Source organism: Ostrinia furnacalis, unplaced genomic scaffold, assembly GCF_004193835.3.
Source record: "Ostrinia furnacalis isolate ACB-3 unplaced genomic scaffold, ASM419383v2 OfSCF0183, whole genome shotgun sequence".
In the NCBI taxonomy this organism is placed as follows: Eukaryota; Metazoa; Arthropoda; class Insecta; order Lepidoptera; family Crambidae; genus Ostrinia; species Ostrinia furnacalis.
Genome location: NW_021130422.1, coordinates 213,595 through 233,086, shown reverse-complemented (window position 1 = coordinate 233,086; position 19,492 = coordinate 213,595). Strand labels below are relative to the sequence as shown.

Genomic DNA, 19,492 nt, shown 5'->3' with positions numbered 1-19,492 from the left:
CGTGTTTTTGAAAGGTCATAGATAATGTAATGTATAGGACTAGCTTTTGCCCGCGGCCTATTTTGTGCCGCGGCACACGTTATAAAGCAAGGCTGCTCAAGTCCAGGTCCACAGCCACTGCGGGGCGTTTGCCCGGGCCCATTCTTTGGAGGGCCGCTCTCGGTACTTCTCTGATCAGCAGCGGCATGGAGCAAACCGTAACCCACTACGGCGGTCCGGGGGTCCTGTTGTTTGTACCAGGGCTACGAGGAGAAACATCTATAAAAAAATCTGGAGGAGCTGATTGGGGGTTCCTTCCAGTTCCCTCTAGCACAGAGCACGTAATAGCCCTCTAGCTTGAGGCGGAGCTGCGGACGAGGCAGAACAATAACTAGCGGCTCCGTTTCTTTGGGCTCTCTGGTGGACACCGTCGGGTTTTAGTGGGTAGGAGGCTTCACCTTTAGTGAGCAGGCGGGGAGAGTCCCACATAACCCACTGGCCGTCCCCATCGACCAATGGGTATGCGCAAAGCATTTCCCGACGTTAAAAAAAAAGGCCGGCGGGCCACAGTTCCCTTCACTTTCACCATGGTGTTTGGTAGTCCATAAATGTAGTGGAGTGGGTCCTAGACTAGATGTATTTTAAAATAAAAATCGCTTAATACACGAAATTAAACAAACAAATTATTTGACTGCTTTATTGCTTAGGTAAAACATTTGGTTACATCTGAAAACAAATAGAAATGTTGGTGTACGTTGCATCATTTTTATATTGCGATATTTTATGTTTTTAACGGAGTAAAGGCTTTTGATGACATTTGAGTAAGTTAAAGTGTCGTCGATTTTAAATCGGTTTGGAAGCCCACAATACAAATCAAAGCTTGTTTTGCTTTGCTTTCGTTTACAATCATGTCATATCTTATTTATTTTACCTAATATCGTTACAGGCAGTTGATTGTTAATACTATGGGCAATAATTTTAATAAACAAAAGCTTAACATATTCCAAAAATGATGTTCTATTTGATTAATGTACATCATAATTTATTTTTATTTCACTTCTATACAAGTAAAGGAAATAAAAAAAAACTTCTTCACAAATGTACACTCAAGACATAATCTACTATGCATTTTGGGGAATGTCTTATTGCATTTTGAACTACGTACAACAATAAACAATGTAGCTACTTTAAAGACGATTAAAGGATTGAAATAATGCACAAGGTGTAGGAAAACTTCCGCCACCTTTTCATGGCACATAATTATGTTTTTTCTATAGTCATTAAGAGAATTAACAAAAGTGGTGTTGGTAAACCCCAAAATATACAGTATTTTTGTACTAAATAAGAAGATCTTAAACCGTAGTAGATATTTCTAATTAGATACATACTTTATGTACAGTATTATACTAAAATGTAACAATAATATACACGAAACTAACCGATAAATCAGTCAATTAGTAAAATACATTCAATATTCAATCAAACGTCTTAACATACGAACAATCATACAAGGCTAACATTGTAGTCAAATCAGTTTCTAAAATACTTCGTTAATACAAATAATGTATAAAATTATTTTTGAAAACGAATATTATATCAGTTTATAAAGACTGTCCATTTTTACGCAACTTCGCGACACAAAGGAGGGTTATAAGTGGTTGATATAGGACTATTTTGTAACAATTGACAACAGTTTTATGAACTCTACAATGTCATTACTACCATAAAATACATTACCCCATAACTCCGCTCATTCTTATATTACTTAACAAATAATAAATTTAAATCATCCAAACATAAAATGTTGCACAGAAATGTATTTGAAATTTTTATTTATTTCCGTATGTTTTCAATGTTTTCAATAATAATTAAATCCGGATATAAGGAATATCTTTGACGCTTGGTTCCACAATAAAAACTAAACAGAATCTGTAAAATAACAATAAAAAAGAATCATCGAAATTCATTTTTCTCAACAATAACAAAAGTAACTAGCAACTTTTTGCTGTACATTGCTATCTGATGTGCATCATTGTATAGGACATTAGTAGAATCTTGGACCAACGTAAATATAAATACTTTTACTGATTTCAATAAAAACTTGAGATAAAACATTTTTAAGAGTTTTAACAAAGGCTTTGACGAGTGGGTGACGAATCAAGCCCATTAAAAACTGAATATCTAGCGTATCAACACAAAGAAAGCAAGATAACAGTCTACAGTGATCATCATGAGACCATACAATTATCACAACATTAAGTATAAGATATACAGTCATAATAAGACACACAAAAAATAATTTTAAAACAATAATTAAACCTATTTACATTGTAGTTTTTCTTTTAAAAGAACGCTAGTTTTTACATAAATATTTTTACTAATGTGGGTAGTTTAAACGATTTTTATATGCAACATTTGAAAGATGAGGTGTGTCGCAGTACTGTCCAAGTCTTCTAGGTACACTGACGTAAATAACTATAAAGTTGTGGAACGATTGTTTTGAGATAAATTTATCATGACTGATTTTAAAGTAAGTGATAGAAAAAGTGGATTCCGTAACAAGTGGGTTAATGTGCCACATTCAAATAGTTGTTTTAAGTTTTATAAGTGATGATAGGATGAAACTTGTCTTCTGGTATTCTTCGATTGAGGTTGAGACAAGAACTTAAAAAATTAGGCAATGGAAATAAAAATACATTCACTAACGTTTGGTAATATGAAATACTCGAGTTGCGGGAAATGAAAATGAATTATTATTTTTAAATATTTGACACCAGTTATAAAACGACGATCTTCTTTGACCGACGAAGTATGGATTTAGTTTGGAATCGTATCAAAACTGTCATTCTATAAATATGTAGTACAACAGTATTATTTAAAACACAAGTAGTCTTCATTTCATAAATAACAATGATAATATTCCTAGATAGCATATTTTGTGTGGATATTCACATAGGGTGGGGTGGTCGACAGTGAGCCAGAGGTACTGAATGAACCTGCATATTTTATTGGTATTTATACTGACACACTGCTCTACGAGTAGAAGAGATTCACTATTATTTTGTTATACTATTACATAATATTATATTTCCTAATAGGTATATTTTACTTAAGAAATTTACCCGATTTTTATATAATTTATTATTGAATTGCGTTGCATTTATAAATATCTTAATTAACGAGATGAACACAGAATTTAGGCTGACATTGCTAACAACTCTAATACAATTTTAGATGTGCAGATCGAATTAAAGTAATAATATTTTGTAAGATGATTACAAATTATGTCTATAATTTTATGTTTTAGCTTGTGTAATACATAAAATATCATATAAAATGATGATATAATAGTTGATTTTATTATTAGTATGGTGCTAACTTTTACAGAAACCTAGTAATGGAACAAGCACCTCCTACCATTAACTTAGACAGTGCCAAAGCATGATTGTATTACTTGTGCCATAATATAAGAGAATAGGCCTAGCGTATTGGACGAAAATATAAAATACCTTCTCGCCCTTAAAGTTTTTTTTTATCCATGGAACATTTGCAGTAAATGGCAAATTGAAATTAGTAAACAATAGACTTCGATTGCACTTCTATTCACATCCTCAAAAAGTATGAAGGAAAGGATACAATCATTTCCAATAAGTGAACAATATATAGTTCATTTCATTCAAGTTCGACTTATAGGTTATTATCCATTCAGAATGCCCTAATACTGAGATTACAAGAGTTGTATAGCTGTTAACGTGAAATTGTGAACTCTGTCAGTTTATAATTTAATGCTTTAGATTGTAAACTAACAGTGGGTTAGGTTAGGTTAGATTGTAATTTAACTACGTCAGATTATAATCTGACGGAATTCTCAATTTTACGGTGACATAGCCATCAAGTAACAAAATTTTGGGAGTAAAAAAATAAACAGAATTAATATTAAATGTAACAGCAACGGTTCAGGAAGTTAGTTCACAATATAGTCCAACAGAGCGCCCGCTCTGATACTCGGTGACGCTATGATCCTCCGTGATGCAGTCAAAAAAATGATTGGTATTAAGTCGATTAGTTTGCGGCAGTTTACATCACGTTTGTAGTTGCAGATTAAACCAACATAATTCCAAGTATCAACATCTCGAAAAGAGTATTTATTCTACTCAAGCCCTAAAAACAAAATTTAGATTTTCAGTTGCTGCAAAATTGATGAATAGTCAATCGAGGTTTTGAAACAGTGACGAAAATAAAAGGCAGATTGCTAATCGGCAGCTCATAAAAAGTATCACCGCTGCTGCGGTGTGAAGTAAGTACCTACTCTATTACCTGCGCTCAGCGGCGTCGCCTGCGCGCGCGCGCCTTCCTGCGTCATATGTGCACCGGCACGTGAAGTAACAGGTCATCGCGGCGCGGGAATTCCAGCGAGCACATCTCGCACTTGAAGGGCCCGGCAGCGGCGGGCGCGGGCGGCGACGAGGGCGGCGGCGAGGGCGACGGCGCGGGCGAGGGCACAGGCGAGGGCACCGGCGAGGGCACAGGCGAGCGCGGGCGGATGGCGCGCAAGTCGTCGGCCGGATGCCGCGGCGGCCGGCGCTGGCGGACCTGCTGTGAACGCAACGTTAAAGTTTCCATTCTGAGCTGCTACGTAACGTAACGAGTCATTAAAAAAAACGCATACAACTTGATCCAAAGCAGTCTTCAACCATTCACAGATCCCTGGGCTATCACAGATCAAGGGGGTGTTTTTGCTGTCAATTTTTTTTGTTTTTGGAAATTGCAATAGATCAGACGATATGGAAAGAGGCGACGGCAAAGAGGGCGTCTTTGCCGTCGCCTCTTTCCATATCGTTTGCTCTATTCTTCTACTCTTTCCATATCGTCTGCTCCGAGCCACCTATCATGTACACCCAGCATATAGCAAGTCACAACACTTGTGTACTTCACCTGCTTAGTCCTAAGCCGGGGGTCCTCTATGTGGATTATCTTGGGCCGCGGCGGCGACGTCGACTATGAGCCACTTACCGTGTACACTTAGCACTTGCAAGCCACAATACGTCAGCTTCGTGCTTAGTCTTGGGCCGCCTTGTGAGGTGAGGGCGTAGGCGACTGTGCCACCTATCGTGTACACTTAGCATATAGCCACAGCATGCACGTCACCTGCTTGGTCCGCGGCCGGGGGTCCTCGGTGTGGATCATCTTGGGCCGCGGCGGCGGCGCGCGGCGCTTGCGGCGGCGGGGCGGCGAGGGCGGCGGCGAGGGCGAGGGCGCGGGCGAGGCGCGCGGCGAGGGCGACGAGCGCGCCGGGGACTCGGAGCCGCGCTCCCATTCGCGAGGTGGCGTGGACTCTTCGGTCTTAATTTTCCGTCTCCGCTTGTACTTCCGTGGGCCAGTCTGCTTGAGTGGTATCGGAAGGTTAATTTGGATAGAAAAATGGAAACATTCGTCGCGAATGGACTAAGTTGCAACTTGCAATGTAATGAAAAAATTCTAATAATATTATACAAAGCAATATTTAACATCCGCATTGCAGTAGCATAGCTATCGGACCACTAGACGCTGCCGTAAACCTCGTACTGAAGTAGCCAAAAATTTACCCGCCTTCGTAATGTAAATAAAATAGGGTTGTAACAGTACATGTCAACTTATAAAGGAATACAGGAAAATCCCTACAAGTTTCTACTTCTGTTTTGATATCAGTCAACAAGATTGTCTTTTATTTTAGCACATTAATAAAAACTATTTACGTAATATCTACCAACCTGTGGTTGCCGCTTGAGCGCCGTGTTGGCGTCGCAGTGTTGTATGAGGTGCTGCACCAAGTCCGCACTGGAATGTAGGTTCCGCCCGCACACCACGCAGCAATATGAAGGGGCACCTAAACATATACAATTTATTGACTTTATCTTACCGTATTTAAAACCGTATTAGTAAACTGCAGTCAACCCTGGTAAACAATCACAGCTTTCAATCTATGCATCTGGTGACGATCTTTTCAAAGTGGTACCACAGAATAATTAAGTGGTACCTACAGAATAGCAGCGTCATGTTCTGTAGAGCATGGACACACGCTGAGTAGGTGACATGCCATGCCATGCCATCTGATATGTCTTAAACTGTGTTTGAACCAATAAATTATTTTTCTTTATTTTTTTTTTTCTTCATAAGTAGCTTACGCTATTGTAATTGCTGCAATAGCAATACCGTATTAGTCTAAAATAAGCCGCGCGACGTTTTACACCTTGCATGTATAGCACTAAAGTTCAAATTGGCACGCAGCTTATTTCCTACTAAAAGCGATATTCCTATGGCACTGACCGTTGGAACGGCGGTCAAGCGCGGAGTATTGATACACACACACACTATAGTCATATTAGTCTAAAATTAGCTGCATGTCGTTTTACACCTAAAACGTACAAACTTAAAGTTCAAATTGGCACGCAGTTTATTTACATCTAAAGCTATATTCCTACGTCACTGACCGTTGGAGCGGCGGTCAAGCGCGGAGTATTGATACACACACACACACACTATAATCATATTAGTCTAAAATTAGCTGCATGTCGTTTTACACTAAAAAAATATAGCATTAAAGTTCAAATTGGCACGCAGTTTATTTACTACTAAAGCTATAGTCTGGTCCGGGAGCACGTAGAATTTTGTCCAATGACGCCAAGCTACCCATCCTTATCGCTCGCGCGTAATTATATTGCTGTCGCGACTGTGCGACGGGCGCCCGCAGTGAGTGTGCGAGCGTGACAGCAACATAAATACGCGCGAGCGATAAGGATGGGTAGCTTGGGGTCATTGGACAAAATTCTACGTGCTCCCGGACCAGACTATACAGTGTGTCCGGGCTTGTAGTGATCAAACTTTAATGGCGTAATCTATAGACAATTTTATCGATGAAAATACTTCAAATTTGGGGCTTGACCCATTTGTCGCAAAATTAGGAGGATTTAAGTTTTTAATTTTTAGTTTTCACCTCTTCCTTCAAAAACAAGTGAAAACGTGGGTAACTTAACATTAATAAGCGAATATTTGATATCATGCGATAGTCAATAAAATTATCTATTAGTACAAGTAGAAAACGGATACAAGTTTCATACATTTTATGGAAGTAAGAATAGATTGAATTAGAAAAAGACATGATTTTTTTCACTTCTTTTTCAGTTATTTTCCAATACAAGAAAAACCAGGTCGTTAAGGTATATTTTATTTGCATTGTATTATTAGTATTTGAGCTATTCTACAAAACGAATGTAAATTTATCAGTCTACGTCTATTAGTGTTGACGTAATTATTGAACAAAGATACCCCTTCCCAGCCGGTTCCATAGCGCGTCGGAATAGGCTGTGTGATTCTTTTAGGCAGTGCAATTTCGCATGTTAGCAGCGCTATGGAACCGGCTGGGAAGGGGTATCTTTGTTCAACAATTACGTCGAAACTAATAGACATAGACTAATAAATNGTCACGTGACCAAAATACCGTGCTACCATTGGTCAATCAACTTTTAGAGGGTTTTGAAAGAAACGGACGGCGTTTTAGCGGAGTTTGTAACACAAACCTAATTTTAAGTGCTAGTTTAGTAGTCTTTTAGTGTATTTTGATCGAAAATGATTGAACAGTATGATGAAAAAATTGCAGTAGCATCATTTAGAGATATAAACAGAAATTAGTTGCAGGAGCATTTTAGCGGGTTTTGAAACTAGACGACTCAGTTATTCTCAATTTTCGTTTCAGCCAAGGCAGTCATTTTCTTCATGTAAAAAATATAATACTGTAAAACGGTATAGCATTACATTTTATGTGATTTTATAATGGAGGGAAATGACTCTTTCAACTTTTAACTATTTGTGAGTCAAGCCCTATTAAATTTTCAATTAATGTGCCTAGTTAAACTTTCNGCTGCATGCCGTTTTACACTCAAAAAATATAGCATTAAAGTTCAAATTGGCACGCAGTTTATTTACTACTAAAGCTATAGTCTGGTCCGGGAGCACGTAGAATTTTGTCCAATGACGCCAAGCTACCCATCCTTATCGCTCGCGCGTAATTATATTGCTGTCGCGACTGTGCGACGGGCGCCCGCAGTGAGTGTGCGAGCGTGACAGCAACATAATTACGCGCGAGCGATAGGGATGGGTAGCTTGGGGTCATTGGACAAAATTCTACGTGCTCCCGGACCAGACTATATATTCCTACGTCACTGACCGTTGGAGCGGCGGTCGGGCGCGGAGTGGTGCGAGCGCACGTGCTCGCGCAACACTACGCGCTGGTTGAACGCGCGCGGGCACACGGCGCACGCGTACGGCTTCTCGCCTGGGGAATAACGACCTTAATTAGTTGAAATAGGTGCTATTTTGCAACAAATGTGAATGAAAGGATAAGAGGTTTTTAATGATGTTATGATTATGATCTTATTTAGTTTTAATAGGTTCTGTTTTGCAATAAAAAATAGTTTCATCGGCAGTAGAGACAATTTTTAGATGAATGGATATTGCTCACTGAGTTTTTAATTACTACAAACTACGGCTTTACTTAGTTGTAAAGTCGACAGCACATAAGATTTTGTTAAGATATTTACAACTCATTGAGCATTATTTTCAATTCAACCAAAACTGATTGGCAGAGGCTTGAAAACAGAAGTTGTTTGAAAACATGAACAAATTGTAGGTATGCAATTGAGCTGAACTGACAGCGGCCGGATCGACGATGCACCACCTGGCGGGATAAATTCGGGAACCTTCCTAAAGCCGCGTATCGCCTCGGGCCGAACGGCTGCCTCGGCGACGCAATTTGCCTCGCAAGGAGTCCTGCCTCAGGTTGAGGCAGCGTCTCCATTTGAGCAGCCACGGGTCGAGGCGGCCGCTCGACCCGAGGCCCTCTAGTGGAGATCCGGCTTTACAAAATGCCAACATAACAACAAAGAGTACAGATAATAAGGTGCAACTGGGACTTCTTGGCGGGAATCTGAAGCGTCATGTAAGCGGTTTTGTTTTATTTCCTCAAATTCGTGTTTGGGCGACTATTAGTGTGTAATAATGGTAGATTATTAACCATTAAGTGTTCGTGAACGTGCATGAGTGTGGGCAAGTGAAGCAAAACAGTGCATCGTGATTCTTCTGGTTCTCTCAAGTTGTCCATAGGATGTCTCAGTAAAGCACCACAACTTTACTGAGACTCAAAGGGTGGGAAGGGGTATCATCTATCATCCTTCACTACTTTACTTGATCTCATTTTGTAATTCGTATCACATAAATACTTGAAAATGGCACAAATCAAGTCGACCTCGACGTGTATTGCCAACATCATCAAAAAAGAAGAAGAAGGTGCAACTGACCTGTATGTATACGCTCGTGCTTCCTCAGCGTGCCGCCGTCAGCGAACGCTTTCCAGCAGAAGCGGCACGCGTACGGCCGCTCGCCCGTGTGGATCCGAATGTGAATTTGCTGCGAGCTCCGGGAACCGAACACTTTACCTACAAACAATAGACCACTTAGAAAGAAAGAAAGAAAGACATTTATTTGGTTCCAACTTAAAATATAACACACAGAATCAGACAACAAAAACAAGTACAAGTTAGAACCAAAATTGGCCACCGCTCAGCATGTGTCATGCTCTGGAGTGGTAAATAAAACCCAGAACACGACGCTGTTATTCTGCGGTGACCATTAGATTTAGAAAAATATTTGTGACCTCAGATGAATGAGAAAGCATATGTTTTGAGGAGGCTGTATCTGTATATTTCTGTCAAATATGTTGTTGAAATAGGAGAACAACACTTACCACATTCTCTACATGGGAATTGTCTTGAACTACTTGAAGACACGTTATTTCGACCTCGAGACTGCTTTTTTAATCTGTAACAATATTTCTTGGATTAACAGTTTTCAAATCAATCATATCATAATCATCTTGTTAGATTTCGACGAAAGATAGATGTTTTAAACATCAACGGCTAGGGCAGGCCTTCGTCACTCGCACGCGTGAAGGAGCAATAGCGATCACTGTGTGCATAGATCGCCGGGACCAATGACAGGACGCGTTGATGTGAACTCATTGCTACAAATTCATACACGACATCTGATCGCCATCGCGCACGCAGGCAGCACGCGTTGGTTTGGTAGAACCCAGATAGAGGGGCGCCATAAATGGATTTGTTACATAGTAACTTACTAACTTATTAGTAATCTGTGGTTGGGGGTTATTTATAGTACAACTAGCTTTCCGCCCGCGGCTTCGGCCGCGTGGAATTTTGTCTGTCACAGAAAAACTTTATCGCGCGCGTCCGTTTCAAAAACCGGGATAAAAACTATCCTACGTCCTTTCCCGGGACTCAAACTATCTCTATGCCAAATTTCATCAAAATCGGTTCAGTGGTTTAGGCGTGAAAGAGAGACAGACAGAGTTACTTTCACATTTATAATCTACTATATAAAAATAAGTCGGGTTTTCCTCCCTGACGCTATAACTCCAGAACGCACGTACCGATTTCCACGGTTTTGTATTCGTTGGAAAGGTCTCGGGCTCCGTGAGGTTTATAGCAAAGAAAATTCGGGAAAAGGGGGTAAAACAGGATCCACACGTACGAAGTCGCGGGCGGCCGCTAGTATTAGTATAGATTTCTTTTCTTGACGTCAATGAGCAGCTGAATCTGACCTGGGAGTGGTGTGGTGGCGCTCGGCGTGGCCCTCCGCGTGTGCCAGGAGTTGCAGCGCGTCAGTACAGCTTTCGCCACACACGTCACACGTGTGCTCGCCCCACGCGCTACTCGTGCTGTCGTGGCGTTTGTAGCTACACAAATGATAATGTTTAGATATTTTGGAAAATTTAAACAATTTCCGATCCGAATCCGTGTGAAAATACGAATCTAGGAAACTACTACAGAAATTGAACGAAGGAAATTTGCTCTAGCGCGTAAAATGCAACATACAAGCTCTAGAACTACTCCGGACCGAGTGCCAGCGCTAAACCTTGCGGATTTTCGCCCCGGTCTTCCATCGCGGGTATATGTGTACGACTATTTATTGGACACCCGCAACATTAGCTTGCCTATCTTGGCGTCACGCGTGCGCGCGCTTGCGCGAGTTTTAAAGCAGGCCCTTATAGGATTGGATTCTGAACGTGTAATGCGAAACCGCTCTAAGCAATCAAAAGACGTTTTCAACATCGACTTAGGCTGATTGCTTGATTTGCGCCATCTAACTTTAACTTTATTTATCGTCAAAAATCTGTCAAATTCCATACAAAACAGCGGTTATTGAAGTTACTATGTAAGTAAGTTGGTGTAACTCAGGCTTAAGCCCGTTTTCTCCATCAATCCCTAATTTTTAAGTGACCCCTTTGCAAACAAAATTCCTGTTATGTGTTACCATAGGGGTCACTTAAAAATTAGGGATTGATGGTGAAAACTCGTATTAGACTTTTAGATCCGTATCACCCACAGTATCACTGCTCCGCCTGCTTTAGGCCTCAGCCTCGAATTTAGCGGGCACCGGGGCGGCGGCGGTAGCGGCGCTTGAGCGGCAGGATCTTATGCGTTAAATCAAATAGACCGGTTGTCGAAAACAGCGGCGCGGGAGCGGGCATCGAGCGGGCAGCGCACTCCTTTTGCCCACAATAAATCGAGCGTTAGGAATAAATTTTAATCGAAATAAAATTGTCGCCGTTATTCAGACATTTCGTTTGCGAATAAAAACAAATATCTCGACAACACAACCCCGAACACAACACTTCGCCGCTAAAGCGCCGCGCGAGCTGCCCGCTTGTTTCGAGAACGGGTCTGCGNACATTTTTTAACATAGTAACTAAATAAGACGCAATATAAAAATTTCATCCGTTAAAAGCCCTCAAGTTATTTCTGAACTTTAGTTTAGTAAAAGATTTAGAATCTCAAATCGCTTATTTTAAAAATAAAACCATAAATAGAAAACGAATAGAGGTAACTTTGGGAATATATTCTATCGAGTCAACTTCATTAAATCGTGTTTCCATCCGTTAATAGCCCTAGAAAATATCCTCAACTATGCCCAATAAAAATCTTAGCCTTTAATTTTACTGTTTAGTGCCTCAAAAATGAAAAATGAAAACCTCATTTTCGCCATTTTCTCTGCTACCCGGCCTTAACCTTTGCAGTTAACTGTGTGTACGTATTTTTCCATGAACGAAGCAAACTATCCACGTGTGCGAATTTTCAAACCGCGCGCTGGGAATAAAAATAATTAAATATGAAAAAATAAATGTTATCTTTACGTAAATCAATTATGAGAAAGTTACTGATTTTGAGTCCCTCCTAAAATTTTGGATACCGATAGCAAAATCACCGTGTGTAATATTCCTGCCTGATATCCTGAATATTCAAACTAGCTAATAGTTTCGTGTTTTTTTAAAATAATATAATGAAATTTAAACGGGTAGGTACATACTTACACACAAAAATATAATACTCGAACATACTTACGAGTAGGATTTAATTTTTTTTAAATAAAACAAAATTATTCTTGGAAGTCAAATATTAACGGATAGTTGTCTATTAGACATTCGACATCCAATTAGGAACTTGATCTAGATTATCTGCTTAGGCCTATTTCTAGAAACGCCTTTCAAAGCTCAATCTACTGTCAATACACAGAATCATGAATTTGTAAGTATGATCTCCAAAGTTCAAAAGCTTTTAGTTTCCAACAAAACTTGGCTCATTGTTTACCAAGTCTTTGAACTCAAGGATTAGTTAGTAAGATGAATGTTATTAGGATTAGTCTCTAAGCTTCTCGATTTTCATTTTGAAATTGGTTTAAGGTATTTTTGCAATCTTAATAATATAATTTGAGCCATTATCTTTATAGTTTACAGAGAAATATCCTTTTCGAAAGTGTAACATCTTTAGTATAAAAAAAATCCAATTTCCTCGTAGAGTTAATGAAAGTTACAGATACCTTTGATAAGATGAGGAAAATCATTAGAAAAATACACATCAGTTTTCGTCTGTCAGTAAAACGACAATGTGAGAGCAATTCTGAATTATTCTCAATTTTCGTTTCAGCCAAGGCAGTCATTTTCTTCATGTAAAAAATATAATACTGTAAAACGGTATAGCATACATTTTATGTGATTTTATAATAGAGAGAAATTACACTTTCAACTTTTAATTATTTGTGAATCAAGCCCTATTAAGGCGATTAGTGTCCTCAATCCGCGCCAAATGGGCATTTTGTAAAGACTACTCCTCTTTTACTGCTGGACAGAAATAGTTGAAAAAAATATATGTTATACAACATTTCAAGGACTACATTTGTGACGTTTGAATTTTCGCTACGTCTCTTTGTTTTGGATTAAAAAAATAAATACGGGACATCGATTTTTTACTTAAATTCCCTACTCCTCCAAAACGGCTATGTTAATTTAAAAGATTTTTGCACGAATAGATTGGGAATTCTTTAATCTTTAAATGACACGTTGCGTTTTTCAATCGAACATTACTTTCATTCATAAATTTTACTTTTGATAAATTCCGAACGTTTTGCTGTTGAGGGGGCCTTCGCGGGGTGCGGGCGGCAGTCGGCCGCTGGCCTTCAGACGGGGAGGTTGTGTCACTCGCTGCAAACTGACATTAGCGATCAAAATGAATTTTTTCTTTGGCTAAGTTGCACCACCTGACGTGACCTAACTTTGACACCGTCTTATTACAAAAAAATGGTTTAGAACGGTATTAAATCAGGTACTACCAAGTTCTAGAACTAAAGTTAGTACTAGTATCAAATCGTAGTCTTATTACAAAACATGGTTTATTCGAAGATCAGTTAGTCCGAGGATTGCTCTATGATTACACAGATAAAAAATAAATAAATAATGAATACCATTCATTCATTCAATTCATTCTGTGGAACGTTCCGATTCTCGAAATATGTATTTTTATTTCATATTTTAAAAAATGTTTATAATACACAGGTATGTCGTGAATTTATTTAAATTTAGTTTTAAAATTCTTTATTTCTTTCTTATATCATAAGTATTAGCACAATTAACAGTTTTAATGCTGTTTTTTATTGTTGAAGTTCTTTTATATTTTTCACAAATTTGCAGCGTGAAATGAAGAATGTTCGAATGGCGCGTAAATGATGGCTGCTATCAAATTATTTTGGCTAGATTAACAACTTCATTGATACCTACCTAAATAAGTGCAGTTGGGTTCGGTGTTGTTTTTCAATTCTTGTAAGTTATTTAAATAAAAACAATATGGCAGAACAGAAGAAAAAAAGGGGTGAAAATTGGAGTTCTGAAGAAAAAGTAGGTAACATTTTGGAAATACTTTTTATAATTTTAACCATCTATTACTATTTCTACTAATGTAAATATTTGGTTATTATAGGAAATATTGCGTCAACTAATTGGTCAATCTGCGCATATAATAGAAGACAAATCTACAAAAACTTCAGTAAATATTCAAAAGATAAAGGAGTGGAAGAACATTTCAAATAAGTAAGTTAAGAATAAGTTTTGTTACAATGATAGTATGAATTTTATAACAAACATTCACTTATTATTATTTTAGATTCAATGAAATAACTGGCAAGTTAAGGTCATGTGCAGAAATGAAATTAGCTTGGAAGAGGATGAAATTGTCTGCCAAATTAAATTTATCTTCGCACAGAAGGGAACAAACTAAAACCGGAGGTGGCCCAAAACCATCATCACCCTCTCCAGAGGACTTAGAAATAATGGCTATTGCTCCTCACGACTTCGTCATTGAATTAAATGACTATGATAGTGACGCAGTGGTAAGTGATTTAAAAAATAACTGTAATATCATAAAAATACTCTGATAAATCTTGATGATAATATCATGTAAAAAACAAAACATGTAATTTTTATGATTTAGATTCCAGTTACCAAACCTACTGCTACCGCAACTACTGCAGAGATATTAATTGACACTCAATCTGGTTCTGGTATTGAAAGGAATGAAAACAGCATAATATTCATAAATAATTCAGAACACACCATTGAAGAGGTTCAAGGTACAAGAATATGAATTAACTACAGGGTATTAATAAAATTGATAATCTTAATTTTGCTAAATGTTTTGAACTTTATTAATTAATTTCAGTTAACAAACCTAAAAAACTTGCTCAGAAGACAGACATTGATATTACTAATGACACAAAGGCTAAAACTAAAAAGCAAAAAGACTTAAAAAATAAGTAAGTGCATCTACTTTCGATATAATTAAACATTTTTTGTAATACCTAGGTATTTTATATACATTTTATACTTAACTTGCAGATATGATGGAATGCGCCAGTCTATTGTAGACAGCAATGTACATTTTAAAGAAAGACACTTGGAAATGATGAAAGTTGAACATGAGTATAATATTAAAATAGCAAAGTTAAAAATAAAAAAACTTGAATTGGAAATAGATTTATTAGAAAGCAAGAGAAATACCAATTAAGTTTTAATCTTAAAATTAACATCATTTTTTCTTATTCTGTTGATTGTTTTAAAGATTTTATTATAATAAATATTTTCTATAACTTAAGTTTGTACATGAATTTTTAATTAGTATCTTCCCTTAGCCCTTTTGAAACTTGGTAACACATTAGTCTACAAATGAATTACGAACTTTATACAACAATACTGTTCTGAACATGACTGTTCCCAACCAGTAGTGAAACATGTAGCAGAAGTTTTCTCACAAATATCACATTGTCTGCAATATTAATAGAACAAGAGGAGGCTTTATAGAAATTCAAAAGTATAGCTGGTTTCCCACAGTAATTTTTGCAATAGACAAGCCTCTCAATTGAGCCATTGTGCGTAATTTGTGGTTTATCTTCCTACTCCAAATAACCCAAAAAGCGAGCTGCCTGTCTAGGCCGCTGTAAGCTTCCGGCAGTGAAGCTGGTGATTGGAGAATTTGAGCCCGTTAATGCACTACTGTTGATGAGGTTAAGGCTGATGCATTGTCTGTTCCATATTTTATGTCATCACTGGCAACACACAGTGGTCAAAACTTTCGTCTTGATGAGACACTGCGGTATTTGGGACGTGAATGTTCGCGAAGCTTCCAGAATGCTGCCCAGCCAATTCAGGTCCATATTAATTTTGAAAACCATTGTTGAGAGGCAATATCGTCCATGAATCGGAGGTGGGTGATGTACTAGCTGTTGATACTTATTCCAAATCCGGTCCAGTCCAGAAGCTTGTGATGAATTATGTGAGACAATATAGCACATTTATTCATTAAAATACATTTATTATGTATTTCAATTAAAATGTGTTTCTATAAATTGTCTCCTTCTAATACTTCCTCTTACAGTATTTCGAATAGCTGCCTGCACCACTGGCTCTTGCGATGACGTTTGTTCTTGGGGATCTTCCTCCTCAGGAAACACGTCTTCTCTCATGTCAATCGCGAGGTTGTGCAGGACAGCACAAGCAACAATAGTTTTTTTGGCAGTTTCTATATCACCAAACATACCTCTAAGAAGGCAACGAAAACGTTGCTTCCAGAGTCCAAAACACCTCTCCACAGTATTCCTTGTGCGGATGTGGCAGCGGTTATAATTTTCTTCCGCCTGCGTTGAGGGATTTAGCAAAGGAGTAAATAAATAAGATGTACAAGGATACCCACTGTCGCCCAGTAATAACCCAGAAAACGCACCAGCCTCAAACCTTTCTTTTAGTCTGCATTCCCTAAAAATCCGTGAATCATGCACACTGCCACGCCATCTGGTAACAATGTCCATGATTTTCAGGTCAGCATCACATACCACCTGCAATACAATAACATATTCATAATAAGGTAATCATTGTCAGTTAGAAAGAGGTTATGTTAATTTCAGTGAACAATATGTAAAAATTACTGTTTGTTTAAATAGATAAATAATAATCAGAGTTTATTTTTACGATAATTATATTAAAAGACTAAATATGCTGAAATTGCAAAGTGTTATCATATTGTTAGGAGTAACACAGCTTTTTTTAACAGCAAAAGCATCATAAAGTGAATATTAATATTTTTCAAAACATATTACGGCCAATAATAATTAATGATGAAATCTATTCTTAGGTTATATTGTTCTATAGAGGTTGTTATAAAATTTTGGCAACTTGCAATTGTAATGTAAACATTAGCTTGCAATGTCACACTGTTTACAAACGAGGAAAAGGTCTATGTATAAAGGGAAATGATGGGAAAAATTGTAGTAGTAATATTAATTACCTGTACATTAATTGAAGGGTATCCTTTCCTATTGATGTACAATTGACCCCCATCGGCGCTCACTTTTTTTATTCTTATATGAGTGCAATCTATTGCACCTATTACCATAGGAAAGCCAGCTATGCTTCGGAATTTCCTCATACTCTCTTCTTGATCTATCAATGTTGCAGGCATTTTGATAAATCTTCGGGAAATTCTTGAGAGGCATTCTGCCACCTCTTTGCATGTCTTGCTGATAACTGGTTGTGATACACCATGCAAATCAGCTGTATCATCTTGAATCTATGAACAAAATCACAAGACAAGACTGTAATTTAAGTTTCTCGACTAAAATATCTATCAATATTAAAGTTTGAATAGCACTTACTTCGTGGCGAGCCCAGTTGCGTAAGGCGCAAACCCAGGGTTGCCAACTCTACGTATTTTTACGTAGATCTACGTATTTTAAGCCTTCCTTGCAAACCTACGAACTTTAGTCCCAGAATCTACGTATTTTCTATCAAATTTGCAAAATAGGCTGAATTGATATCGTTTCCTTTACTTTTGCGATAAAGTTAATAATAACATCGCGCCAAAACATTACTCATGTATGTCAAAAGGGTTATTAGTCCGATCACGGTTATTTGGCATGTGGCAAAAGTCGGAACTAATGTTATTTTGACATTTCCCCATAGAAAAAATGCTGTACAGCGCCCCCCTGTAAATGTCACTGAAGAGCCTTGATCTGATATGAAATTTGAAATCTGACGTGACTTGACTGTGTATGTGTAAACCGTCAAACGGTCAAAGTGAATCTTCACTATAAAAACATTTCTGAAAATGATACACAATTAAATAAAAGTGTACTTTACTACTTTTAGGGTAATATAAATTGTCGTTTTATTACTTTTACCTACCCCTACTCTCTTCATTTCACTCAGAAAAAAAAGTACGTAGATCTACGTATTTTCTTTAAGGAAAATGTACCATTTCTACGTAATTTTCTAATCTGTCCTACGACTTTTTCAAAATCCGAGTTGGCAACACTGCGCAAACCACCTGCAGCTCAGGGCTTAAGGGGCAGCCTCGAGGATCGTGTGCCAAATCCTCTCGTAACAAATCCAACAATTTTTGCCCAAAACTTTTCGAAAAACGGTATTTACTTTTGAAGTCAGGTTCTTCTAGTAAAAACGGATTTGCTCGGCGACGGTATCGTATGGTTTGCCGAGACGGTTCAATAGAATCCATGTCCTCAAAATCCATCAGATCCATGTCATTTATATCCATTTTAGATCAAAATTGGAAACGAATTAACCACAAATTAACCAATTCACAAAAGCGATTTGACATTTGACATAAGATAAAGACGTCAAAGTCAAATGTTCACAGATTACTAAAATTTGGTCCAAGCTTAAACTAGGGGTCTTGCGGTTTTATCTTTAGTACCACACATAGTTCCAGAATTAGTGCTAAAACTTGTTTTGTAATAAGAATTTTTCTAGTCCATAGTTAGGACCAGGTTTAAAACCAGTTTTAAACTTAGTCTACGTTTTGTAATAAGACGGTCATAGTCACTAACATTAGAATAATTATTATTACGTAGGTATATGGTAGCAATCCCGTAAATAATAATTATTCGTGTACCTAGTTTCCGAAAGAGCATGTAGGTAGGTATTCGTGGTATTACGGAGGTCACCAAAAATGTGGATTAATTCCATAGAAAAGAACAAAAGAAGGTAACTCATTACTGCATGCATTGGTAAAAGGAAAAAGCTCATTTTTCGCTTTGACTGTCCATAGACAAGAACATTACGTCCTCTGGTATCAAAAGCCGATTTCCCGTTGCAGTCAGTCGCAGTTTCGTTTTTTTGAAGCTGGGACACATGTGACGAACTGACTGTGAATGTTATTGTGTTGTGTTTTAGTAAGATATCTTATGGCTAAGGAAGGATTGGATTGATTTTCGAAATTTTTATGTTGGAATGTCATTCCAATCATAAACTACAAAATCCATCAATGTTACAAGCTATATTACCTACTCACTCTATTGGATTTGTTGTTACTCAGGAAGAGATATGGCCACTGGCTATTATCTATTACTTTTCTATTCAAAATGTATTTCTCTGGCCAAGTATTTTTTACACTTGCGGCCGTGTTCACAAACATTACTATGAGGTCTCAAAGTGCACGTGGACGCACAAGGTGGCATACAAACCAATCACAGAGCTCTATTAAACGCTGCGTTCGATTTGCTGCTTCACTTAAGCAAGCATCGTTTGTGAATACGGGCGTTAGGTACTTTTCGACTTACCGTACTT

General features: G+C 37.9%; 3 protein-coding genes across 3 annotated transcripts; 1 reads left to right on the top strand and 2 right to left on the bottom strand.

Moving 5' to 3' along the window:
- Positions 1-2,753: 2,753 nt before the first annotated feature.
- LOC114353582 (zinc finger protein 628-like) lies at positions 2,754-10,972 on the bottom strand. Its single transcript, XM_028305643.1, has 8 exons — positions 10,920-10,972; positions 10,631-10,765; positions 9,758-9,831; positions 9,312-9,449; positions 8,183-8,290; positions 5,730-5,845; positions 5,128-5,364; positions 2,754-4,575 (listed from the first exon to the last, which is right to left on the bottom strand). The coding sequence occupies exons 1-8, from the start codon at positions 10,970-10,972 to the stop codon at positions 4,339-4,341; spliced, it is 1,098 nt and encodes a 365-aa protein (XP_028161444.1). The 3' UTR covers positions 2,754-4,338.
- A 3,031-nt stretch (positions 10,973-14,003) lies between these two features.
- On the top strand, positions 14,004-15,697 carry LOC114353916 (uncharacterized). Its single transcript, XM_028306095.1, has 6 exons — positions 14,004-14,257; positions 14,340-14,449; positions 14,523-14,748; positions 14,850-14,988; positions 15,078-15,171; positions 15,254-15,697. Exons 1-6 carry the CDS (start codon positions 14,207-14,209, stop codon positions 15,420-15,422), a joined length of 789 nt encoding a protein of 262 aa, XP_028161896.1. The 5' UTR covers positions 14,004-14,206; the 3' UTR covers positions 15,423-15,697.
- A 103-nt stretch (positions 15,698-15,800) lies between these two features.
- Positions 15,801-18,718, bottom strand: LOC114353911 (putative nuclease HARBI1). Its single transcript, XM_028306081.1, has 4 exons — positions 18,231-18,718; positions 17,563-17,595; positions 17,196-17,477; positions 15,801-16,746 (listed from the first exon to the last, which is right to left on the bottom strand). The coding sequence occupies exons 1-4, from the start codon at positions 18,459-18,461 to the stop codon at positions 16,237-16,239; spliced, it is 1,056 nt and encodes a 351-aa protein (XP_028161882.1). The 5' UTR covers positions 18,462-18,718; the 3' UTR covers positions 15,801-16,236.
- Positions 18,719-19,492: the final 774 nt, after the last annotated feature.